The sequence below is a fragment of the Pezoporus wallicus genome, unplaced genomic scaffold, assembly GCF_028554395.1.
Source record: "Pezoporus wallicus isolate ANWC-B61680 ecotype Strahan unplaced genomic scaffold, APGP_CSIRO_Pwel_v1 contig_12477, whole genome shotgun sequence".
Taxonomy (NCBI): Eukaryota; Metazoa; Chordata; class Aves; order Psittaciformes; family Psittacidae; genus Pezoporus; species Pezoporus wallicus.
The window spans coordinates 317,987-340,555 of NW_026638222.1; the positions used below are offsets into that span (position 1 = coordinate 317,987).

The 22,569-nt window shown below is 63.0% G+C and overlaps 4 protein-coding genes across 6 annotated transcripts; all 4 read left to right on the forward strand.

The window, feature by feature from the left end:
• Positions 1 to 291: 291 nt before the first annotated feature.
• SEMA4A (semaphorin 4A) lies at positions 292 to 9,893 on the forward strand. The gene is made up of 15 exons (XM_057409963.1): positions 292 to 421; positions 4,065 to 4,193; positions 4,867 to 5,027; positions 5,120 to 5,182; positions 5,281 to 5,379; positions 5,634 to 5,742; positions 5,858 to 5,974; positions 6,101 to 6,231; positions 7,343 to 7,509; positions 7,586 to 7,736; positions 7,882 to 8,071; positions 8,167 to 8,282; positions 8,361 to 8,521; positions 9,037 to 9,149; positions 9,253 to 9,893. The coding sequence occupies exons 1-15, from the start codon at positions 388 to 390 to the stop codon at positions 9,891 to 9,893; spliced, it is 2,382 nt and encodes a 793-aa protein (XP_057265946.1). The 5' UTR covers positions 292 to 387.
• Positions 9,894 to 11,731: 1,838 nt separating this feature from the next.
• Positions 11,732 to 14,337, forward strand: SLC25A44 (solute carrier family 25 member 44). Of its 3 annotated transcripts, XM_057409976.1 has the most exons (4): positions 11,737 to 11,849; positions 11,943 to 12,375; positions 13,572 to 13,699; positions 14,146 to 14,337. In XM_057409976.1, the coding sequence occupies exons 1-4, from the start codon at positions 11,754 to 11,756 to the stop codon at positions 14,335 to 14,337; spliced, it is 849 nt and encodes a 282-aa protein (XP_057265959.1). In that variant the 5' UTR covers positions 11,737 to 11,753. The 3 variants fall into 3 exon arrangements, with proteins under 3 accessions (XP_057265960.1, XP_057265958.1, XP_057265959.1); XM_057409975.1 differs by having other exon boundaries at positions 11,733 to 12,375; XM_057409977.1 differs by lacking the exon at positions 13,572 to 13,699 and having other exon boundaries at positions 11,732 to 12,375; positions 14,146 to 14,334.
• A 2,092-nt stretch (positions 14,338 to 16,429) lies between these two features.
• Positions 16,430 to 18,914, forward strand: PMF1 (polyamine modulated factor 1). Its single transcript, XM_057409964.1, has 5 exons — positions 16,430 to 16,608; positions 16,733 to 16,838; positions 16,947 to 17,047; positions 18,569 to 18,764; positions 18,861 to 18,914. Exons 1-5 carry the CDS (start codon positions 16,430 to 16,432, stop codon positions 18,912 to 18,914), a joined length of 636 nt encoding a protein of 211 aa, XP_057265947.1.
• A 525-nt stretch (positions 18,915 to 19,439) lies between these two features.
• BGLAP (bone gamma-carboxyglutamate protein) lies at positions 19,440 to 20,603 on the forward strand. Its single transcript, XM_057409965.1, has 4 exons — positions 19,440 to 19,592; positions 19,894 to 19,975; positions 20,295 to 20,358; positions 20,458 to 20,603. The coding sequence occupies exons 1-4, from the start codon at positions 19,440 to 19,442 to the stop codon at positions 20,588 to 20,590; spliced, it is 432 nt and encodes a 143-aa protein (XP_057265948.1). The 3' UTR covers positions 20,591 to 20,603.
• Positions 20,604 to 22,569: the final 1,966 nt, after the last annotated feature.

Genomic DNA, 22,569 nt, shown 5'->3' on the forward strand with positions numbered 1-22,569 from the left:
GCGTGGATAGGGGGGTACAAGGATGGGGATGCAGGGATCCAGCATGGATGGGGGGGTACAAGGATGGGGATGCAGGGATCCAGCATGGATGGGGGGTACAAGGGTGGGGATGCAGGGATGCAGCGTGGATGGGGGTACAAGGATGGGGATGCAAGGATGCGGTGCAGATGCTCCAAAGAGGGGCAGAGCAAACTGATGCAGTTATGGGGTGCTCAGAGCTGGGGGGGGGGGGGGGATGCTCGGGGGTGTCTGCGCCGCGCGTGTCCCCGCTCACGCATGTGTGCGCGTGTGCGCGGTCATACATGTGCCGTGGACACGCGTGGCCGCCCGGGTGGCCGCCCCGAGCCGTTGCCATGGCGACGTGAGCAGCATCCGGCGGCCCCGGGGATGCTCCCGCCTGCCCGGCCCTGGGCTGCCGCAGGTCGGTACCGGCACCGGGGCTCCGCGGGGGCTGCGGGCGGCCGCGAGAGCGGGGATGGGCTCCGGGATCCCCCCCCCCCCCCCCCAACACCGCTCTGGTGCTGCCGGGAGGGGACAAAGGCCCCGAGGTCCCAGCCTCGGGGAGCGCTTCCCTGCATCCCCTTTGGCAGCGCCCCCCCCCCCTTCATCCCACATCGCCGCACATCCCCTCGCATCCCTCCTCCATCCCCCGGTTCCCTCCTGTGCATCCTCCTCTTTCTGTCCCCACCCTTTGCGTTCTCCACCTCTTGAATCCCTCCCGGTCTGTTCTTCCCCACATTCCTCCCCTGCTTCCTCCCATACCCTTACTGCATCCTTTGCTTTCCCTCTCCCATCCTTTGCTTTCCCTCTCCCATCCTTTCCCTCTCCCATCCTTTGCTTTCCCTCTCCCATCCTTTCCATCTCCCATCCTTTCCATCTCCCATCCTTTGCTTTCCCTCTCCCACCCTTTCCCTCTCCCATCCTTTGCTTTCCATCTCCCATCCTTTCCCTCTCCCATCCTTTCCATCTCCCATCCTTTCCATCTCCCATCCTTTGCTTTCCATCTCCCATCCTTTGCTTTCCCTCTCCCATCTTTTCCATCTCCCATCCTTTCCATCTCCCATCCTTTCCATCTCCCATCCTTTCCCTCTCCCATCTTTTCCATCTCCCATCCTTTGCTTTCCCTCTCCCATTTTTCCCTCTCCCATCCTTTGCTTTCCCTCTCCCATCCTTTGCTTTCCATCTCCCATCCTATGCTTTCCATCTCCCATCCTTTGCTTTCCCTCTCCCATCCTTTCCCTCTCCCATCCTTTGCTTTCCCTCTCCCACCCTTTCCCTCTCCCATCCTTTGCTTTCCCTCTCCCACCCTTTCCATCTCCCATCCTTGGCTTTCCATCTCCCATCCTTTCCCTCTCCCATCTCCCATCCTTTCCATCTCCCATCCTTTGCGTTCCGTCTCCCATCCTTTCCCTCTCCCATCCTTTCCATCTCCCATCCTTTGCTTTCCCTCTCCCCCACCCCTCCTCCTGCATGGGCTCTGGGGGTGTGTGTGTGTTAAGGTTGTTCCTGGGTGTTGGAAGCATCCCAGCCCCTCCCCATTCCATAGGGATGCTCCTGTCCCATCCTGGCCGGGTTGGATGGGGTTTGGAGCGCTCTGCTCTAGTGGAAGGTGGCCCTGCCCGGGGCAGGGGCTCGGAGCTGGGGTTCAAGCTCCCTTCAACCCAAACCACGCTGTGGTTCTGTTCTATGGCACAGGCAGAGGTTGAGACCTCCGGCTCCATCCTGGGGCAGCTCGAACCACTCTTTGGGATGAGAACGTGTGCTCGGCATCCCCTGGCATTGGAGGGAACGCCGAGAGGGGACCCATGGAGCCAGGCCCGTGGTGATCCCGAAAGCACCGGTGCCACCCAAAGCATCCCAGCATTGAGTGACCCTTGGTGATGCTCGCTTCCAAACCCCATCCAGGGAGGCTGTAGTGTCCATAGGAGCCCCGCTCCCACATGGACCACTTCGGATGCACAAAGGATGGGATGGAGCTCTTGAAGCAGCTTCCATCCTGTATCAGACTGGGGTGGGGGGGGAGCACCCTCAGCCCCACCATGGAGTCTTCAGCCTCACCGAGCAGCCTCTTCCTCCCTTTTGCCATCCCTCCGGCGGCCCCGGTGGCTCCGGCCCAGGGCAGAACAATGGGGCCGGTCCGAGGCTCCGGGTGTCCCCATAGGGGGGAAGCCAGGGCAGAGTAACCTAATTCTGTGCTCACAAGGAGCTTTCTGTCCCAGGCGAGCGCGGGGCCCTCCCGGGGCCCCAGAGGCTGGATGCTGGCCCTGGGGGATGCGGGGAAGGAGGCAGAGGCAGGGCAGGATGCGCCCAGTGGGGTACTGTGGGGCTCGGATGTGGCTCTGGCCATGGGGGGACTCCAGGGTGCTGGTTTCAAGGGGTCCCTTGCCCCTGAGATGCTTGGGGTGGAGGATGGAGTCTGCCCCGAGACCTGGTTCATGTGGGGCAATATCCAGCCCAAGGGCCTGGGTTGAAGTGGGGATGCTCAGCCCCATGGCTCTGTTCTAGGGGGCGACGCTCAGCCCCATGGCTCTGTTTTAGGGGGCGACGCTCAGCCCCATGGCTCTGTTCTAGGGGGCGACGCTCAGCCCCATGGCTCTGTTTTAGGGGGTGATGCTCAGCCCCATGGCTCTGTTCTAGGGGGCGACGCTCAGCCCCATGGCTCTGTTCTAGGGGGCGACGCTCAGCCCCATGGCTCTGTTCTAGGGGGGACGCTCAGCCCCATGGCTCTGTTCTAGGGGGCGACGCTCAGCCCCATGGCTCTGTTTTAGGGGGCGACGCTCAGCCCCATGGCTCTGTTCTAGGGGGGACGCTCAGCCCCATGGCTCTGCTCTAGGGGGGACGCTCAGCCCCATGGCTCCGTTCTAGGGGGGGACGCTCAGCCCCATGGCTCTGTTCTCAGCCCCATGGCTCTGTTTTAGGGGGGATGCTCAGCCCCATGGCTCTGTTTTAGGGGGGGACGCTCAGCCCCATGGCTCTGTTTTAGGGGGTGATGCTCAGCCCCATGGCTCTGTTTTAGGGGGTGATGCTCAGCCCCATGGCTCTGTTTTAGGGGGTGATGCTCAGCCCCATGGCTCTGTTTTAGGGGGTGATGCTCAGCCCCATGGCTCTGTTCTAGGGGGGGACGCTCAGCCCCATGGCTCTGTTTTAGGGGGGATGCTCAGCCCCATGGCTCTGTTTTAGGGGTGACGCTCAGCCCCATGGCTCTGTTTTAGGGGGTGATGCTCAGCCCCATGGTCCCATTCTCAGGAGCGATGCTCAGCAGGAAACCCACCCTTGCTTCCCCCTCCGTCCAAGGCCAGCCGGGACCCCCTGCTCTGGGACTCCCCGTTCTTCCCCCCACTCCGCCCCATAGCAGGAGGAGCAGCAGCTCCCATCCCGGCTCCGCAGGGCGGGCGCGGAGCAGGCTGAGGCTCGTCCCCTTCCAGCCGGACTTTCTGGTTCCTGCCGGGGCCGGGCCCCACCAGCGCTGGGAGCCCCGTACCGCCAGCCCCATAGCGGCCATGGGGCAGGGGGCCGCTTGTGGCCGCATCCCCCGCGGGGGGGTGATGGTGGTGATGGTCCAGGGCTGGAGGTGAAGCGGCTCCGTCCTCGCCCCCCCTTAGAGGTAACGCTGCTCCATGGGGACGCGGTGCCTGCTCCAAAGGGAAGAGATGGGGGGGGGGGGGGGATGCTCAGCTCCATGGGGCTTTGTGGGGACCGGGTCCAGCCCCATGGAGGGGAGGGGGGGGCTTTTTCCCTGTTGCTTCTATCAAGAGGGGCAAAAAGAGCTTGAAGAGGTCGGGGGGGGGGGGGGGGGGGTGTGTGATTTAGACCCACACCCCCCCCTATGGAGGCCACTGATGGAGCCACACGGAGGGGTCCCAGCAGGACAGGGGGTGTCAACGGGACTCTGTGCCCCACACTTGGGGGTCACACGTGGCTCCACGCCTTGGGGCCCCACGGCTCCCCCCCCCCCCCCCCCCCTCCGCCCCTCTCTGGGTGCTGGTTCCCCCTCGTGTCATTTCCTCCCCTGAGGACGAGCGGTGCGGGCGGCGCCGGGCCCTGATCCCGCACCCTTCCCGCAGGGATGGTGCCGGGGCGCTCCATGGGGGCTCCCCCGCTGCCCCCCAGCGCCCTGCGCCTGCTCTGGGCGCTGCTGGTCCCGGTTGCGCTGCTCCGCGCCGAGCCCCGGCCCCGCTCCACCTTCCACAGCGGTGAGTGAGGGGCGAGGGGCGAGGGGAGTGGGGGGGCACCATCGGCATCGTGGGGCCGTGGGGATGCGTTGGGATGCAGGGACCCTAAAGCTCCTCCTTCCCCTCCTTGGGCTGGGGGTCCATCCATCACCTCCCCATCGTGCCACGGCGCTGGGTACCACAACGGGGTGGCACAAGGGGGATGCAAAGGGGGGGAGGTTGTTGGTACCCAAACCCCTTTGGGAGGGGGATGCTGGGTGCAGCCCCACGGTGCCCCCAGCCTGAATGAACGCAGAGGTTTCTGTGCCCCCCCCCCCCCCACCGTGGCCCTGCTTCCACTTCCCCATGGAGCCGTTCCGAGAAGCGCAGCACTTCCTCCTGCCCTCGGGGCTGGTGAGGCCAAGCAAGAAGCTTGGGGGCACCAGGGAGGGCTTGGGTCTTCCCCCCCCCCCCCCCAAAGTCATCCCCATTGGGGTGATGGATGCCCCAGGACGAGCATCGCCCCATGGCCACGGGCTCACAGCCCCACAGGGGACGATGAAGGGGGTGAAGGGGGGCTCTGGGACCCCTGCAGCAGGACCTGGAGGGGACGGTGCTGGGGGGGAGCAATGGAAGGACCCCATTTCTGATGCATCGGTGCCGCATCTTTGGCTTTGGTTATCCCCCCCCCCTGCACCCCACTATCGTTGCCCAGGGGACCCCCGTCGGGCCCTGACCCACTTCAGCCAGGCCAACGTCTCGCACTACGACATCTTCCTCCTGCGCGAGGATGAGGAGGAGCTCTACGTGGGCGCACGGGACCGGGTCCTGGCCCTCGCCGTCGGTGCCACCGGCACCATCCGCGCCCGGGCCTCGGTGAGGGGGCAGCAGCGCCGCGGTGATGTCCTTCTCCCCCCCCCCCCCCCAGGCCTCAGTTGCCCCCCTCTCATCTCCCATCCCTCCCATAGGTAACGTGGGGCCCCACGGCCGACAAAGCCTCCCAGTGTGCGTTCAAGAAGAAGAGCCAAGAGGTGGGACAGCACTATGGGGCTTGGGGGGTGGTCTATAGGGGTTATGGGGTGCTCAACACCCCACACACTTCTTCTTGTCCCCCCCCACCCCAATGCAGACCGAGTGCTTCAACTTCATCCGGGTGCTGGTACCCCTGAACCAGACCCACCTCTATGTGTGTGGGACCTACGCCTTCAGCCCCGCCTGCACCCACATCGTGAGTGGGCCCCATAGGGGAGGATGGGGACCCCGAATCCCGTGGGGTGGGGGATTGGAGCTTCCCTGCATCCCCTTGGGGATATCCCCTTGGTGCCTCCCCATCCTTGGGGTTGCAGCAGCCACGGATGGAGGTGGTGAAGCCCTGGTTTTGGGGCCCCTGCCTCAGTTTCCCCACTTGCCCAGGGACCCCAGAGCCGCTTCCGTGCCCCTTTGGGCCTGATCCTTTCCCCCCCCTGCCCCGTATCCCCACAGCTCCTGGAGAACTTCACACTGGTGGCCAGCAGCAGAGGACAACCCCTCCTGGATGGGAAGGGCCAATGCCCCTTCGACCCACAGCACACCTACACGGCCCTGCTGGTGGGTGAGTACGGGGCTGGCGGCCCCTCTGGGTGCGCACCCATGGCTGGGATGGAAGGTGATGGAGAACTGGTGGTGATGGTGGTGATGGGGGGGGTGTTCCCGGTGTCGCCACGCAGACGGGGAGCTCTACGCCGGCACCATGAACAACTTCCAAGGCAACGAGCCCATCATCTCCCGCTCGCTGGGCAGCAGGACCCAGCTCAAGACGGACGCGTTCCTGCGCTGGCTTTCGGGTGAGCAAAAGGGGGGGAACCCTTGGGATAACCCCCCCATCATCATCATCATCGCCTTCATCACCATCACCACCCCATGGACCCCGTCCTTGTGCCACCGCCTGCTCCTCACCCGCTGCCCCACAGCCGACGCTGCCTTCGTGGCCTCCTTCAGCATCCCCGGCGATGACAAAGTCTACTTCTTCTTCGAGGAGAGCGCCGAGGAGTTCGACTTCTTCGAGCGGCTCCTGGTGGCGCGCGTGGCGCGGGTCTGCAAGGTGGGGAAGGGAGCGCTCCTGCGGCCTCATGGCCCCCTTCAGATGGGAGGATGGAGGAGGAGGAGGATGGAGGAGGAGGATGGAGGAGGAGGATGGAGGAGGATGGAGGGGGATGGAGGGGGATGGAGGAGGAGGAGGATGGAGGAGGATGGAGGAGGAGGAGGATGGAGGAGGATGGAGGGGGATGGAGGAGGATGGAGGAGGAGGAGGATGGAGGATGGAGGAGGATGGAGGAGGAGGAGGATGGAGGGAGATGGAGGGGGATGGAGGAGGATGGAGGAGGATGGAGGGGGATGGAGGATGGAGGGGGATGGAGGAGGAGGAGGAGGATGGAGGAGGATGGAGGAGGATGGAGGGGGATGGAGGAGGAGGAGGATGGAGGGGGATGGAGGAGGAGGAGGATGGAGGGAGATGGAGGGGGATGGAGGAGGATGGAGGGGGATGGTGGAGGGGGATGGGAGGGGGGATGGAGAAGGATGGTGAAAGAGGACGATGATGGAGGGGGATGATGGAGGAGGAGGATGGAGGAGGATGATGGAGGGGGATGATGGAGGAGGAGGATGGAGGAGAATGATGGAGGGGGATGATGGCGGAGGATGAATGAGGGGGATGATGGAAGGGGATGATGGAGGAGGACGATGGAGGAGGATGGAGTGGGATGATGGAGGGGGATGATGGAGAATGGTGATGGGTGATGTTGGAGAGTGGTGGAGGAGGATGATGGTGGAGGGTGACGGAGGAGGATGATGGTGGAGGAGGATGATGGAGGGTGATGGATGATGATGTTGGAGAGTGATGGAGGAGGAGGATGGTGGAGGAGGAGGGTGGAGGAAGATGATGGTGGAGGATGATGGAGGAGGAGGAGGATGGTGAGGATTATGATGGAGGAGGATGATGGGGAGGATGATGATGGAGGAGGATGATGGAGGATGATGATGGAGGAGGACGATGAAGTGTGATGATGTTGGAGGATGACGAAGGCGGACGATTGTGGAGGATGATGATGGAGGAGGACGTTGCATGATGACAACGGAGGACGATGACAGCAGATGATAACGGGGGTACCCAGCTCCCGTCACCCCAGTGCTGAGCATCCCCCCGTCTCCCTCAGAGCGACGTCGGGGGGGACAAGGTGCTGCAGAAGAAGTGGACCACGTTCCTCAAGGCGCAGCTGCTCTGCTCCCAACCCGGCCACTTCCCCTTCAACGTCATCCATCACGCCTTCGCCCTGCCTCGCCCTGGCGGCGCCGACATCTACGCCGTCTTCACCTCGCAGTGGTGGGTGCCGGCACCCATGGGTGCTGCTGTGGGTGCCAGGGCGCGCCCCCCATTGGGCTCCATCCTGTCCCCGCAGGCAGGCGGGCAGGGAGGGCAGCGCCGCCGTCTGCGCCTACAGCCACGAGGCGCTGCAGGAGGTCTTCGAGGGCAAGTACAAGGAGCTGAACAAGGAGAGCTCCCGCTGGACCGTCTACGGCGGCCCCGACGTGAGCCCCCGGCCCGGCAGCGTGAGTGGGGCAAAGCCCCGTCCCTGGGGATGCTGCTGCTCCCTATGGGAAGGGTTTGGAGGGAATGGGAAGGATGGGAAAAGGGGGGGGGGGAAGGTCCCATCGCACTCAGTGATGCTCTGCCCCCTCTCTCCCCACCCCGCAGTGCTCCATGGGTCCCTCCTCTGACAAAGCCCTCACCTTCATGAAGGACCATTTCCTGATGGACGGGACGGTGGCCCCCAGCCGGGGCCGGCCGCTGCTGGTGAGGACGGACGTCACCTACACCCGCATCGCGGTGGACGAGACCCGCGGCGCCTCGGGGACCAGCTACCGCCTCCTGTTCCTGGCCACCGGTGGGGTGATGGGGGGGGAGACACCAGCACAACCCTCCCCTTGGTGCCCCCAAACCACCCCCCCCCCCCCGGTGATGCCCCTTTGTGCCCCACAGCGGACGGGTTCCTGCACAAGGCCGTGGAGCTGCCCGGAGCTCCGCACATCGTGGAGAGCATCCAGCTCTTGGGAACGCCGGAGCCGGTGAAGAACCTGCTGTTGGCACCGGGGAAGGTACCAGGGGATGGGGATGCTGCAAGAACCAGCCCCGAAAGCCGGCACGGCCTCAATCCTGCTCCTCTCCCTCCATAGGGCATCCTCTACGTGGGTTACTCCGGTGGAGTCCTCCAGGTGCCCGTGGCCAACTGCAGCCTGCACCGGAGCTGTGCCGAGTGCGTGCTGGCGCGGGACCCCTATTGCGGCTGGAACGGGGCTCAGGGCTCCTGCCAGCCCATCCGCAGCGCCCAGGACACGTGAGCCGGGATGAGGGAGGGGGGAAAGGGGATGTGGAGCGGGAGCAGGGGTGGTGGAAGGGGATCCTGCTCCTCTGGGGGGACCCCCTCACCCCCTGCATCCAACACAAGGGCGATGGGGAGCTGATGGAGCAGCGCTGGGTCAGCTCCTTGAGGGGGAGACCTGAGAGCAGCTCCAGTGCCTAAAGGGGCTCCAGGAACCCTGGAGAGGGGCTTGGGATGCAGGGATGCAGGGACAGGCCAAGGGGAATGGCTTTAACCTGCCAGAGGGGGGATGGAGATGGGATCTTAGGCAGAAGCTCTTCCCTGGGAGGGTGCTGGGACACTGGGATGGGTTGGATGGAGAAGGTTTGGATGCCCCATCCCTGGCAGTGTCCAAGCCCAGGGCTTGGAGCACCCAGCCCTAGTGGAAGGTTCCCCTGCCCGTGGACCCGGATGAGCTTTAAGCTCCCTTCATCCCACCCCACCCCACGAGCCTGCGATTCCCAGGGGCTGACTCCACTCTCCCACCACAGGAGCCATTGGCTGCAGGACATCGAAGCCGGGAACCCGGCCCCTTTGTGCCACCGCGGCCGGAGCGTGGCCATGCCCCGCGCATGGGGAGCACCCGAGACCCCCTCTGCAGAGAGTTGAGTGTGGGCACCCTGCGGGATGATGCTGGAGGGGGGGGGGGGATGCAGGGGATGCGGCCCCCATCACCCCACTGTCCCCCTTTTGCATCCCCCCCCCAGGGCTCAGCCCTCCTCTCAACGCCGTGGTCCGCTTGCCCTGTCCGCATCCCTCGGCGCTGGCCACGTACCACTGGGAGCATCCCGACGGTGCCCGCGGGGCCACGGCGCTGCTGCCCGGCCACACGCTCGTTGTCATCATGCAGAGGGGCACGGCGGGGACCTACAAGTGCCAGGCCAGCGAGAACGGGTACACGTGGACCGTGGCTCATTACCAACTGCGGGATCCCGGTGGGGATGCTCCGGTCCCGGATGGGCTGGCTGAGAGCGGGCTGCCCCGGGGCTCCGAGCCTGCTCCTCCCCGCTTGTATTGGCCCGAGTTCGTCACCGTCACCGTGCTGCTGGTGGTGACCCTGGCCGCGGCCGCTTGCTTGGCTCTCGTTGCCTACCACGATCAGCTCAAAGCCAAGAGCAAGGTGCGGGGGTGCAGCGCGCCCCAAACCCCCCCAAGGCAGCGAGGGGAGAAGGTGCCTCTCAATGGGGGCACCGCGGAGCGCCCGGCACCCGGAGGTACCACGGAGGAGGAGGAGGAGGAGGAGGAGGAGGAGGAAGGCTCCCACCCGTGCTGCGTGCAGCTCGATGGGGACATCGATGCTGGTAACGACAGGCTCCGTGTCCCCGGCGTGACGGTGCCGTCGCAATGAGAGGTTTTGGGGTGAATGTGAAGGGTTTGGGGTTAACACACCCGAGGGGAAGTTTTGGGGTGGGGGGGGGGGGGGGGGGGGGGGGGGCACAGGGATGGGGATGGGGACGGTGCCTTCAGTGCCCCCCCCCCCCCCATGGAATAAGTGGCCCCATGTGCAACCCTGGGTGCTGAGCAATGGGGTGGGGGGTAGGGGGTGGGATTCCCCATGGCTCTGCCCCATAGCCGCGGTGGGGTGATGGAGCCCCCCCCCCCCCTCGAGCCGCTCTTTTGGAAGATGTAAATTTCCCTTTTCTTTGTATATTTGATGTTTTGTATTAAACACGAAAAGGCCATCTTTACTAAGGGCGGAAGTACCCTTTCCGCCGCTCTCTTCCGGCGTTGCTTCAGCCCGTTTCCAAGATGGCTCCGCCTCCCGGGCGCTGATTGGTCGAGCGGCTCCGCGCCGGCGCACTTCATTACCGGCCGGTGTCCGTCGGGCCGCCATGGGGCGGGGGGAGCCGCGGGCCCGGGCGGCGGAGCGGGCGCGGGGTCGGTGGGGACCGAACCGGGGTTGGGTTTGGGGGGGTTGCTACCGGATGGACCCCGGTGACGGGGGGATGGGGGGGGCACACACGGGCCATGGCAGCGCCGCGGAACCGGAGCGCTGAGGCCTTGAGCGGGGCCGGGGCCTGAGGCCTCCCGGTTGGGGTGAGGCCTCTCCGCGTCGCTTCCATAGGGATGGAGGCCGGGAGCCGCGTCCGTGCCGGGCTGAGGGCGGTGGGAAGGGAGCTTCTGCCCGGCCCCCGGGGCTTCCAATGGGAGCCGGTTGTAAGGGACTGCGGCTTCCCCCCATTGAGAGCATCTCCATAGGCAACGGGGTGGGAATGGGGGCTTGGGAAGGCGCTGGGATGCTGCCCGACGGCATTGGTATGCCGGGCAGGAGAGCTCCTTGGCCGGGGCTGCACAAAGAGTCTGTTTGTGCGGCCCAAAGCGTCGGGGTTGGCTACAGCGGAAGCAAAACCCGTTTGGAAAGGGGAAAAGGGGGGTGAATGGGGGCTGAGGTTGAAGCTGGGTCCTGTAGAGCAATGGGAACGCAGCAGCGGTTCCCTCCCCCAAAGTACTTGAAGGTACCAGTGGGAGAAGGGGATGGGTAAGGGGAGGGGGTATGGACTTTAAGCTCCTTTTAATCCAAATCAGCTTTTTTAGCTCCTTTTCATTTTGCTATGGAAAGGATGTTTTGGGGGGTTTCCTGTTGGGTCGATGCTTTGGGATGCTTTTCCCTCTTGGCTTGGCCCCTGCGAGGAGCTGGGCTCATCCCAAACCTGCTTCAGGCACCCAACGAGTGCAGCGGTTGGGGGTGACGGGGAGAGCAGTGGGGCAAGGAGGGCTCTGCTGGGGGAGGCTCTTCCCGGTGCTCCGAACGCTACCAAAGCCATGGAGAAGGCGGTTTTGGGGTGGGGATGGGGTGGGTTCTATCCCTGGTTGCCATCGGCTTCCAGACTGGGAAGATCCTTATGGAAATGGGAAAATGGGTGTGATTTGTGCAGGGCATGTGGGGAACGCAATGGGGAAAACTTGTGGTTTCCTTCCTGGTGCAGAGCCTGGCACTGCCGAGGGCCATCCTGGCATCTAAGGAACCCGGGATGAGTGGGGAGGAGCTGCTTTGGGTGAGCGCTTGGATTCCTGGCTGCTTGCTCAAAGGTGATGCTTCCCATGGGAGCAATGCTCTCCCTCCATCCCCATCCCCGCCGTTCCCCTTGCAGCCCCTTTGGGTGCTGGAGGTGCCTGAAAGCGCTTCCTCCCCTCCTTCCAGATGCATCCCCTTGGCGCTGAGCCCCTCTGAGGTGGGTCCGGCCGGGCGCAGCCCTCCCGAGGAGCCATGGAGGACAAACGCAACATCCCCATCATCGAGTGGGAGCACTTGGACAAGCGCAAGTTCTACGTCTTCGGGATCTGCATGACCATGATGATCCGGGTGAGCGTTTACCCCTTCACCCTCATCCGCACCCGCTTGCAGGTCCAGAAGGGCAAGAGCTTGTACAAGGGCACCTTCGACGCCTTTGGCAAGATCCTGCGGACGGAAGGCACGGCCGGGCTCTACCGGGGCTTCTTGGTCAACACCTTCACCCTCATCTCGGGCCAGTGCTACGTGACCACCTACGAGCTCACCCGCAAGTACGTGTCCCGCTACACCAGCAACAACGCCGTCAAGTCCCTGGTGGCGGGGGGGTCGGCCTCCCTGGTGGCCCAGAGCATCACGGTCCCCATCGACGTCGTCTCCCAGCACCTCATGATGCAGAGGAGAGGCGAGAGCATGGGCAGGTTCAGGGTGCGCCAGCAGGACGGCAAAGGCCTCTTGGTCTTCGGCCAAACCAAGGACATCATTGGACAGATCTTCAAGGCTGATGGCTTCAGGGGTTTCTACAGGGGCTACGTGGCCTCGCTGCTCACCTACATCCCCAACAGTGCCGTCTGGTGGCCCTTCTACCACTTCTATGCTGGTGAGTGAAAGGAGGCTCGCCCCACAGGGCCCTCGTGTTGGGGCTGGGGGCCTGGCGTGGTTGGCTTTGTCTATTGGATTTGGAGGGGTGGGGGGAAGCCTTGGAGGGCTGTTGGCTTTAACCTTAACTTCCATTGCTGCCAAGTGCTTGCTTTCTGCATGGAAGGCTGGTTTCATGCATGCCAATGGGCTTGGAAGCCACTGTGCCAGTGCAATTCCAGCCAGAAAAGCCCTCTTAGAGCCACAAATCCTATAGCAAAAGCCCAGGGGTGAAGGGCAAATCCTGCATGGTTCTGTGTGCAGATGGCGCTGCGCTTCCTGTGGCTGTAAAAGGAGCTTGGTGCCTCTGAGCTTCCCAAAGGAGCCAGGGCTTTGGGACAGCTTGAATGGGAGATGGGAATCCCACCCATTGGGATGAGCTGGATGTGTTCCTTAGGGATCCCCCAGCAGGATCCCATGGAGATACCAAGGTGCTCCCTGGATCCGGGCGCACCCATTGCTGAGTCTAAAAGCTTTAAAGGAGCAGGGGGTGGGGGGAGAGTGTTTTGCTGCTCTGGTATGGGGCCACGCAAGCTCCTTGTGCCCTGGTTGACAGCAGGGCTGGGGTTTGAGCCCATTGCTCCCTGCCCTTGGCTGGCCTGGTGGAGAAAGCATCCCTGGGGGTGAATGAGGGTTAGGGTTAGGTTAGGTTTAGGGTTTGGGTTAGGTTAGGGTTAGGGTTTGGTGTTGGGTTAGGTTAGGTTTAGGTTATGGTTAGGTTAGGGTTTGGGTTAGGTTATGGTTAGGGTTTGGTGTTGGGTTAGGTTAGGTTTAGGTTATGGTTAGGTTAGGGTTAGTTTTAGGGTTTGGTGTAGGGTTTGGTGTAGGGTTATTTTTGGTTTAGGTTAGGGTTAGGTTTAGGGTTATGTTTAGGGTTTGATGTAGGTTTAGGTTTGGTTTAGGTACGTTTTAGGTTTAGGGTTAGGTTTAGGGTTTGGTGTCGGGTTAGGTTTGGTTTAGGTACGGGTTAGGTTTAGGGTTAGGTTTAGGGTTTGGTGTCGGTTTAGGTTAGGGGTAGGTTAGGTTTCGGTTAGGTTTAGGTTAGGGGTAGGTTTGTGTTAGATTAGGGTTAGTTTTAGGGTTTGGAGTCTTGAGGAGGAGGAGCTGAGGTCCTGAAGCAGCCGCTTGCCCTGACGCTTGGCTCCTTCCCATTCCCAGAGCAACTCTCCAGCCTGACCCCTAAGGACTGTCCCCATCTCCTCCTCCAAGCCATCTCGGGGCCCCTTGCGGCTGCAACGGCTTCAACGCTCACCAACCCCATGGATGTCATCAGGGCTCGGGTTCAGGTGAGAGCTCAGCGCTCACAAGCAGGCTGGCTTGGGGGGTTTGGCTTTAGTGCTTTCAGCTCTGTGCCTCCTCCTCTCTCTGCTTGCAAAGGCTCTTTCGGCCTGGGTAGCCCAAGGCTTCGTTAGCCCTCAGCATCAATGGGGCTGGATTTGGCTCCCTGGGTTCCCCTGCATGAGGTCCCCTTAGAGCATCACTGAAGGGGCTGAAACTGCTCCTTCCAGTGTCAGAGCTGATGGGGGCAGAGGGGAGGAAGCAGGAGGCAGGGTTAAGAAGCCCACTTGCTGCTGCCTCTTTAGGGTTTCTTCCCTTTCCCCCCCACCCTCCCTTTAGGGAGTTCTGGAGCCCACATCAAGGCTGCTGGGGGGGGGGGGGACAGACCTCCAGAGCCCCTCCATTGGAGCGGAACGGCGCTGACGCTGAAGCTGCCTTTGCTGTGGCTTTGCAGGTGGAAGGCAAGAGCTCCATCATCCTGACCTTCAGGCAGCTCCTGGCTGAGGAAGGGCCCTGGGGGCTGACCAAGGGCCTCTCGGCCCGCATCATCTCAGCCACTCCTTCCACCATCGTCATCGTGGTGGGCTACGAGACCCTGAAGAAGCTGAGCCTCCGCCCGGAGCTGGTGGATTCAAGGCACTGGTGAAGAGGAAACCTCCCTTTGCATCCCGATTGGACCATCCCAATGGAAAAGGGGTTGGGGAGAAGCTGCTGCCTCCTCCTTCGCCTCCAAGCTGGTTGCACAGTCCCAAGTGGCAAGCGAATGAGCCAGCGCCATGCATCAGGATGCGACCTTGGTGGTTCATCCAGGAGCACATCCTGGCACCACCTGCGTGCCGGGGAAAGGGGGGGGGGGGGGGGGTTTAGATGGAAACCGGCCCTGGTTGGAGCCAAAAGCCGGGTTCTCCATGGAGTTAATCCCATCCTTGCCAAGCCCCCGAGGAGGGGAGGGCTCCGCGCTCCAGCAGCGCTCTCTCGCGGCTCCGCTGCTCATTGCACTTGTGCCGGGGGAAGGAAGCGACCCGGACCCGCTCCAGCCCTCGTTGGAGGTGCTTTGAGCATCCCCTTTTTGTACGCCCTCGGACCACGCTTCCCTGGCCCTCACCGTCCGGGCAGCCGAGGGCAGGAGTTGAGCTCTTTGGATGCTCGATCTGTGCTTTTCATCTGGTCTTCGTTCATGGTTTTATCTTGGGGAAGGGGGGGGACAGGACTGAGGGGTTGTGCTGTGGCCTTGTTCAACGTGTCAGGAGCACGGTCCTGCTGCCACTTCCCACCTTTTCCTTGGTGGGGGCGGTTGGGAGCTGTTGGGAAGCAGCAGGGGAAGGAAGAAGCCTTGGGCTGGCTTTTGCTCCAGTCCCAACCCGATGGGCACGTTCATATTGAATCGGAAGTAATGGGTCACGAATACTTTGGGCTGTTGAAACCCTGCTCCTCCTGTTGGGGAAGGGCAGGGCTGCCTTTGCACTGCGGTGCTTAAGCCATGCTCCTTTCAACTTGGCATCGAGGGATGAAGCAAGAGGGAAGAGCTGAAGGGGGTTGCTTTGAGTTGCCATGCTGCTCATCCCAGGTAGGTTCACACCGGAGAGAGGGAAGGGATGCGCTTCCCATCCTCTTGCTGCTGGAACTCTGGGTTCTTGCATTGATCCTGCTGCACAGGGGGGGTCCTGTCTTTGCCACCCCAGCAGGGACTGGCTGGAGGTGCTGCCAGCACTGCTGGGAATGAGGGGCCCAGCACCATGGTACCCATGGATGAGGCAGGAAAAGCCTTTTAATGCCCTCTTTGTGTTGTCCCCCCTCCGTGGTGATGCTCTCTGCCAGCTGCTCCTCTCTTGCTTTGCTCTTGGTTCTCTCTGGAAGAGCAGATCCAAGAGGATCCGCAGGGAGCATCCTGGCAGCGCCATTGCCGGTCCCAGACTCTGTGCAATGGGGAGGTGGCAGCAGGGATGCAGGCCCTCGTCACCAGCAACGTTCCTGACTGATAATAAACCTCAGAGACCTTCGTTGTGATGCCCGAGTGTCAAAGCCTGGTGCTTTTCATGCTGTGCCTTCCGAGGGGAATGGCAGCAAGAGAGGAAGCAGGGACACGGAGCTGGAAAGACACCGGGATAAAGCCCATGGATGGAGCTGCGGGGCTCAAACCAAGCCCAAACCCTTTGGAGCCAGGATGGATGCGGCTCCGCTTGGAGATGCCCCTGCTCATAGCAGGGCTTGGCCTGGACGAGCTTTGGGGGTCGCTTGCATCCCAAAGCGCTCCGTGGTTCTGTGACCCCGCTTCCCAAACGGGCCGGGTTCTGCTCGGCTCCTACGAGCGCTGTCGCGACAGCAGAGGGCGGCTTTGCCTCGCTTCCTTCATCCCCCTTGGGATGTGTCGGGGTTGAGCGTTCGGCTTCATCCGTGATGGAAAACACTTGGGGATGGCGGGGGGGGGCGCTCAGGAGCGTTTATTCCAGCTCCAAGGCCGTTGGAGCGTTAAAACCGGGGGGGTTTTGGGGCGCATCCGCGTTTTTGACCGTTTTAAGCCGTTTCCCAACGTCCCGGAGCTGAGCTGGGTCCTGCGGCCAGGCCACGCCCCCGTCCCCATCAAGCCACGCCCCCGTCCCGTTCAGGCCACGCCTCCTCCTCAGCCCGCTCTTCGAGTGGGCGGGCTTTCCCCGGCTCAGCCACCAATGGCAGCGGCGCGGCGCTGAGGCGGCAGCCAATGGGGAGGAAGCGCGGGCGGCCGGTTGTGGAGAGCCAAGATGGCGGACGGGAGGAGCGGCGGCGATGGCGGCGGTAGCGGAGGCGATAGCGGAGGGGATGGCGGCGGTAGCGGAGGCGATAGCCGAGGGGATGGCGGCGCTTCCCCGGGGCCAGGCCGCGCGGAGCTCTTCAGCACCGTGGTGGACGCCTTCCTCGAGAAGCTGCTGGCGGCCGGGAGGTGAGGGGGGGGGGGGAACCGGGGCTGAGGCGGGGACCGGGGCTCTGCATGGAGGCCCCCTCAGTGCCCGGCCCCGTTCCCGTCCGTTCGTGTCCCCCCCCCCCCCCTTCTCCTCCGGTTGCAGCTACCAGCGCTTCGCCAGCTGCTACCGCGGCTTCTCCAAGCTCCAACCGGAGCTGGCCAAGAGCATCCACAACCAGTTCGTGGTCCAGCTCCGGGCCTCCATCAGGGTGAGGGGGAACGGGCACGGGGTGAGGGGGGGGTTGTGTCCGGGCCGGTCCACGGGGCCTGGCGTTAACCCCCGGGGCCGGGGTTGGGATCGGGATCCCCGTTTGCAGGCGGAGATCCAGGAGGTGATGGAGGAAGGGAACCTGAAGGCGGTCCTCGACTCCCTCGATAAGATCGTGGAGGACGGAAAGAGCCAGGAGGAGCCTGCGTGGTACGGCCCGGCCCGAGGGGAAGGGGGGCTAGGGGAGCCCGTGCGTGCTGCCCTATGGTGCTGCCCTTGTGCCCCACTATAGGAGCGTGTGTGCCCCTATAGGAGCCTATGTTCCTCTCTAGGAGTTTGTGCCCCACTATAGCAGCCCGTGCTGCCCTATGGGAGCCCATGCTGCCCTATAGGGGCCCGTGCTGCCCTATAGGAGCCCGTGCTGCCCTATGGGAGCCCGTGCTGCCCTATAGGAGCTTATGCCCTATAGGAGCCCGTGCTGCCCTATAGGAGCTTGTGCCCCACTATAGGAGCCTGTGTGCCCCTATAGGAGCCTATGTTCCTCTCTTGGGCTTGTGCCCATTGCTGGCAGGGACCCCAGCCCCCATAGGGCCCGTGCTGCCCAGCTCCTGCTGCCCTCACTGCTCCTGCCCGTGCTGCCCTATGGGAGCTTGTGCTGCCCAGCAGTGGAGAACGTGCTGCCCTATAGGAGCTTATGCCATGGAGGTGCTATAGGAGCTGTGCTATAGGAGCTTGTGCTCCCCTTTGGAGCCTTCCCATGCCAGGGCCTTGCTCTCTGCCCCCTCTGCATCCCCCTTTATCCACATCCCCCTTTATTCACTCTGCATCCCCCTTTATCCCCATCCCCCTTTATTCACTCTGCATCCCCCTTTATCCACATCCCCATTTATTCACTCTGCATCCCCCTTTATCCACATCCCCCTTTATTCACTCTGCATCCCCCTTTATCCCCCTCCCCCTTTATTCACTCTGCATCCCCCTTTATCCACATCCCCATTTATTCACTCTGCATCCCCCTTTATCCACTCCAATTCCCCTTTATCCACATCCCCCTTTATCCCCATCCCCCTTTATCCACTTTGCATCCCCCTTTACCCACTGCCACCCCCCTTTGCCCTCCCCCCCCTTTACCCTCCCCCCGTTTGCCCTCCCTGCCCTTTACCCCCCCTTTACCCTCCTCCCCCTTTACCCTCCCCCCTTTGCCCTCCCCCCTTTTGCCCCCCCCTTTGCCCTCCCCCCCTTTACCCCCCCTTTACCCTCCCCTCCTTTACTCTCTCCCCCTTTACCCTCCCCCTCTTTGCCCTCCCTGCCCTTTACCCCCCCTTTACCCTCCCGCCCTTTGACCTGCCCCCCTTTACCCTCCCCCCCCTTTACCCCCCCTTTACCCTCCCCCCCTTTGCCCTCCCCCACCTTTACCCTCCCCCCCTTTACGCCCCCCTTTACCCTCCCCCCCTTTGCCCTTCCCCCCCGTTTACCCTCCCCCCCTTTACGCCCCCCTTTACCCTCCCCCCCTTTGCCCTCCCCCACCTTTACCCCCCCTTTATGCCCCCCTTTACCCTCCCCCCCCTTTGCCCTCCCCCCTTTACCCTCCCCCCCCTTTACCCTCTCCCCCTTTTGCCCCCTCCTTTACCCTCCCCCGCTTTACCCTTCCCCCCCTTTACCCCCCCTTTACCCTCCCCCCTTTCCCCTCCCCCCCTTTCCCCCCCCTTCCCCCCCCTTTCCCCCCCGCAGGCGCCCCACTGGGGTCCCTGAGGACGACTCCCGCAGCGCCCTGGTCCCGTCCCTCCTCCAGCACCGCTCCCGCCTGCTCCGCGCCCTCCGCTCGCAGCAGGAGGGGAACAGGAGCGCGGCCGCGGCCGTGCTGCAGGGAAGGGGCCGCATCCGGGACCTGCAGCAGCGGCTCCAGGCCCACAGCCGGGGCTGGCAGGTAACGGAGAGCCCCGGGAGGGGAGGGGGGGGAGAGGCAGCTCCGGCCCCCGCATGGGGCTCCCTGGGAGCCTGACTCCTCCTTCCCCTCTCCCAGGCGCTCAATGAAGAGCAGCAAGAGCTGGTCCTGAGCCTGCAGGAGCCGCGGTGAGGCCACGGGGATGCTCTGGAGCTCGGGCCCATCCCGGAGGGATCGGAGCCAAGGAATCACCCGGGAGAGCCTTTGGGAACCGGAGGGGGGGGGGGCAGTTTCCTGCTCTGGGCCCTGCAGGGAGGTGAAGCCCGGGGGTTGTGGGGCGGGGGGAAGCGTGGTTCTGGCTCCTTACACATGAACTGAGGCCTCTGATGGGGAGCCAGGAGCTGGAACCCCCGGAATGGTGTTTGGAATAAAGCTCCCATGGGATGCTCCCCCCCCTCCCCATCTCCACCGTGTTGCAGTGTCCATGCCGTGTCCAGGACCCTGCTTGACGTGGGCACCGTTCCCTGCTCTGGCACGGATGCTTCCCCCCAGCGGGAGCCGCCGTTCCCTCGGGATGCGCTCCCGCTGCCGCCGCTTGGCTCCCGTGCTCTGTACTTAAGGGCTTTGGTGGAGCCGGGCTCTGCTCCAGCCCCTTCCCTCCTCCATTGGGATCCATTGGAGGTGCCCTGAGCGCCCCGGGCTCCCACGGAGAGCAGGATGGATGCGGAGAGCTCCGGCCCCGCTCCATCCCCTCCCTGCGGGCTCGGCCCGTTCCGGAGGGACCGGGTTCATCCCAAACCACAATTGCTGCTTGGGCTGGGCCCGGATGTGCTGGAAATACCCAGGGCCGGGCTCCTGGGCCCTATAAAGGTGCTGCAGGAGCAGGGCAGCGAGGGCAGATCCGGCACGGAGGCACCATGAGGCTCCTGCTCCTGCTGCCCCTCCTGGCCCTCCTGGCCCTTGGCCTCTGCCGCACAGGTAACGGGGGGGGTAAGGAGCATCCCAGCTCCCTTCCCCTTCTCCTATCCCTGCATCCCACGCCCCTTTCCATGGTTCCTGGAGCCTGCTCCAAGGGCTCCCTTTCCCTTCTCCAGCCTGGCTCCTATGGGAGCTGCTCCCACAGCCCCACATCCCTCTGGTGGGGGGGGGGGGGTCAGGGATGTGATTCCAGAGGGAATGGGGCTGCTCTGACCCCTCTGCTCCATCCCCAGCTCCGGAGGGCTCTGTCAGCACCGACTCCCTGAGCTCCAAAGGTGAGCAGCTGCATGCACCCCTATGGGGATGGGGATGGGAATAGGGAATGGGGATAGAGATAGGGATAGGGATGGTGATAGATGGGGAGAGGGATGGGGATAGATGGGGATGGGGATAGATGGGGATAGGGATGGGGATAGAGATAGGGATGGGGATAGAGATAGGAATGGGATTGGGAGAGGGATGGGGATAGAGATAGAGATAGGGATAGAGATAGGAATAGGGATGGGGAGAGGGATGGGGATAGAGATAGGGATGGGGATGGATGAGGGGGGGTCCCCATCCTGCCCCCCCCCCAGCCCTGCTCTGTCCCCGCAGCCTTTGTGTCCAAACGCGCCAGCACCGAGATGCGGAGGCACAAGAGGAATTACGCCTATGACAGGTACCGGGGGGGGTCCCCACTGCATCCACCCCTATGGCTGGGGAGGGGGGGGTTCCCTGCTGCAGGTTCCCCCCCATAACCTCCCCCTTGTGCCCCCAGCAGTGCCTATGGGGCCGTGCGGGACCCGCTGGAGGCCAAGCGGGAGGTTTGCGAGTTCAACCCCGCCTGCGATGAACTCGCCGACCTCATCGGCTTCCAGGAGGCGTACCGGCGGTACTACGGCCTCGCCTGAGCCCCACAGCGCCCCACAGTGCCCCATAGGGCTCCCAGCACCAGCATTACCTCCCCCCGCCCAACAGCTCCGGTTTCAGCCCGTGTCTGGTAACGGGATGGAAATAAACGCACAAAACGGTGTCGGGAGCGTCTGCCTCATCCATCCCCATGGCTCCATCCCCATTGATCCATCCCCATCAGTTCCATCTTCATTGGCTCCATCCCCATGGCTCCATCCCCACTGATCCATCCCCATCAGCTCCATCCCCGCTGATCCATCCCCATGGCTCCATCCCCATGGCTCCATCCCCATTGATCCATCCCCATCAGTTCCATCTTCATTGGCTCCATCCCCATGGCTCCATCCCCACTGATCCATCCCCATCAGCTCCATCCCCATGGCTCCATCCCCATGGCTCCATCCCCATTGATCCATCCCCATCAGTTCCATCTTCATTGGCTCCATCCCCATGGCTCCATCCCCACTGATCCATCCCCATCAGCTCCATCCCCGCTGATCCATCCCCATGGCTCCATCCCCATTGATCCATCCCCATCAGTTCCATCTTCATTGGCTCCATCCCCATGGCTCCATCCCCATCAGTTCCATCCCCGCTGATCCATCCCCATTGATCTATCCCCATGGCCCCATCCCCATTGATCCATCCCCATCAGCTCCATCTTCATTGGCTCCATCCCCACTGATCCATCCCCATTGATCCATCCCCACTGATCCATCCCCATGGCTCTATCTCAATGGCTCCGTCCCCAGTGATTCATCCCCACTGGCTCCATCCCTATGGTTCCATCCCCAGTGATCTATACCCATGGCTCCATCCCCATGATTCCATCCCCCCATCCCTCATCCATCCCTCCATCCATTATCCATCCCTCTGTATCCATCCCTCCATCCATTATCCATCCCTCTGTATCCATCCCTCCATCCATCCATCCATCCCTCTGTATCCATCCCTCCATCCATCCATCCCTCCCAGCCCCACAGGAGCACAGGACAGGGGCTACAAACATCCTGGCCTTTATTAAGCTACCCAAGGTCGGGGGGGGGGGCACAGCCAACCCCTGCTCTGAGAGCCCCCGCGCTCCCCTTTGCCCTGTGCACAGATCCTGCGCTGGGCTCAGCACCCTTGGGCTCCAAGCCAGCCCCAGGGTGCTCAAGGAGGAACCAAGCCCAGTGCAAGGCACCCCCAGACAAGGCTGGGAGAAGGGTGAGGTGCTCGGCCCCTAAGTCCAACCAGCACCAAAGGGGGAGCGAGGCCTCAGCACCCCCTAAGCTGTGCCCTGAACCCTCCCCAGGACCCATTGTGGTGCTTTGCAAGCCAAGAAGCACAAACCCCACCTCAGCGCCGCTGCTTTGGGACCCAAAGGATGCGGCTCCCTTTGTGCATCCCCATCCCCGCAGTGTGGTGGTGGTTGTGGGGGGGGAAAAGCGCTGGACCAGCCCCACAACCAAAAGCAAGTGGAGCTCCGGAGCCCAGCTTGGACCTCCAAGAGGAGAAACCAGGGGCCGCATCCTGCTCTTTAGTGCTGGGTCCTTGGCTTAGCCTAAGGAAAGCACCATGAGGCTCAGGAGGAGCGAAACCCTGGTTCGAGGTCCCCCCCCCTCCCCTTAAGGGATGGAGCTTGCAGGTTCCTGCTGTGCTACAAGGCTGCATGCGGCGAAAGGGATTGGGAATGAAGGAATCCGCTGGGATTTGTGCTGGTTTGGGGGCTTTACCTGATCCCCAGGAACAGCCTGGTCCATGCTGGGAAGTCTCCAGGGTCACTCGGGGCCTTAGGGCCCCCCCTTTTTATGTAGCAGCTTCTGGCCTGGGCCCATGGGAGGAGATGGAGAAGAGGGAGTGGTTTGGTACTTGCATAGCTGCTGAGTCCATGGGGATGGAGGAGGCATCTTCTGGAGCATCTCCTTTGGGAGCATCATCTCCTTCCAGAGCATCTCCTTCTGGAGCATCTCCTTTGGGAGCATCATCTCCTTCCAGA

Excerpts from the sequence above, each read along its gene's own strand:
- SEMA4A (XM_057409963.1), top strand. The coding sequence starts at position 388 with ATGCTCCCGCCTGCCCGGCCCTGGGCTGCCGCAG. Across the intron at positions 6,232-7,342 it reads GCGTGGCGCGGGTCTGCAAG|AGCGACGTCGGGGGGGACAA; the intron begins GTGGGGAAGGGA and ends CGTCTCCCTCAG. Across the intron at positions 7,737-7,881 it reads TGAGCCCCCGGCCCGGCAGC|TGCTCCATGGGTCCCTCCTC; the intron begins GTGAGTGGGGCA and ends CCCACCCCGCAG.
- SLC25A44 (XM_057409975.1), top strand. The coding sequence starts at position 11,754 with ATGGAGGACAAACGCAACATCCCCATCATCGAGTGGGAGCACTTGGAC. Across the intron at positions 12,376-13,571 it reads CTTCTACCACTTCTATGCTG|AGCAACTCTCCAGCCTGACC; the intron begins GTGAGTGAAAGG and ends TCCCATTCCCAG. Across the intron at positions 13,700-14,145 it reads TCATCAGGGCTCGGGTTCAG|GTGGAAGGCAAGAGCTCCAT; the intron begins GTGAGAGCTCAG and ends GTGGCTTTGCAG.
- BGLAP (XM_057409965.1), top strand. The coding sequence starts at position 19,440 with ATGGATGCGGAGAGCTCCGGCCCCGCTCCATCCCCTCCCTGCGGGCTC. Across the intron at positions 19,593-19,893 it reads GGCTCCTGGGCCCTATAAAG|AGGGAATGGGGCTGCTCTGA; the intron begins GTGCTGCAGGAG and ends ATGTGATTCCAG. Across the intron at positions 20,359-20,457 it reads AGGAATTACGCCTATGACAG|CAGTGCCTATGGGGCCGTGC; the intron begins GTACCGGGGGGG and ends TTGTGCCCCCAG.
- PMF1 (XM_057409964.1), top strand. The coding sequence starts at position 16,430 with ATGGCGGACGGGAGGAGCGGCGGCGATGGCGGCGGTAGCGGAGGCGAT. Across the intron at positions 16,609-16,732 it reads AAGCTGCTGGCGGCCGGGAG|CTACCAGCGCTTCGCCAGCT; the intron begins GTGAGGGGGGGG and ends CTCCGGTTGCAG. Across the intron at positions 17,048-18,568 it reads AGCCAGGAGGAGCCTGCGTG|GCGCCCCACTGGGGTCCCTG; the intron begins GTACGGCCCGGC and ends TCCCCCCCGCAG.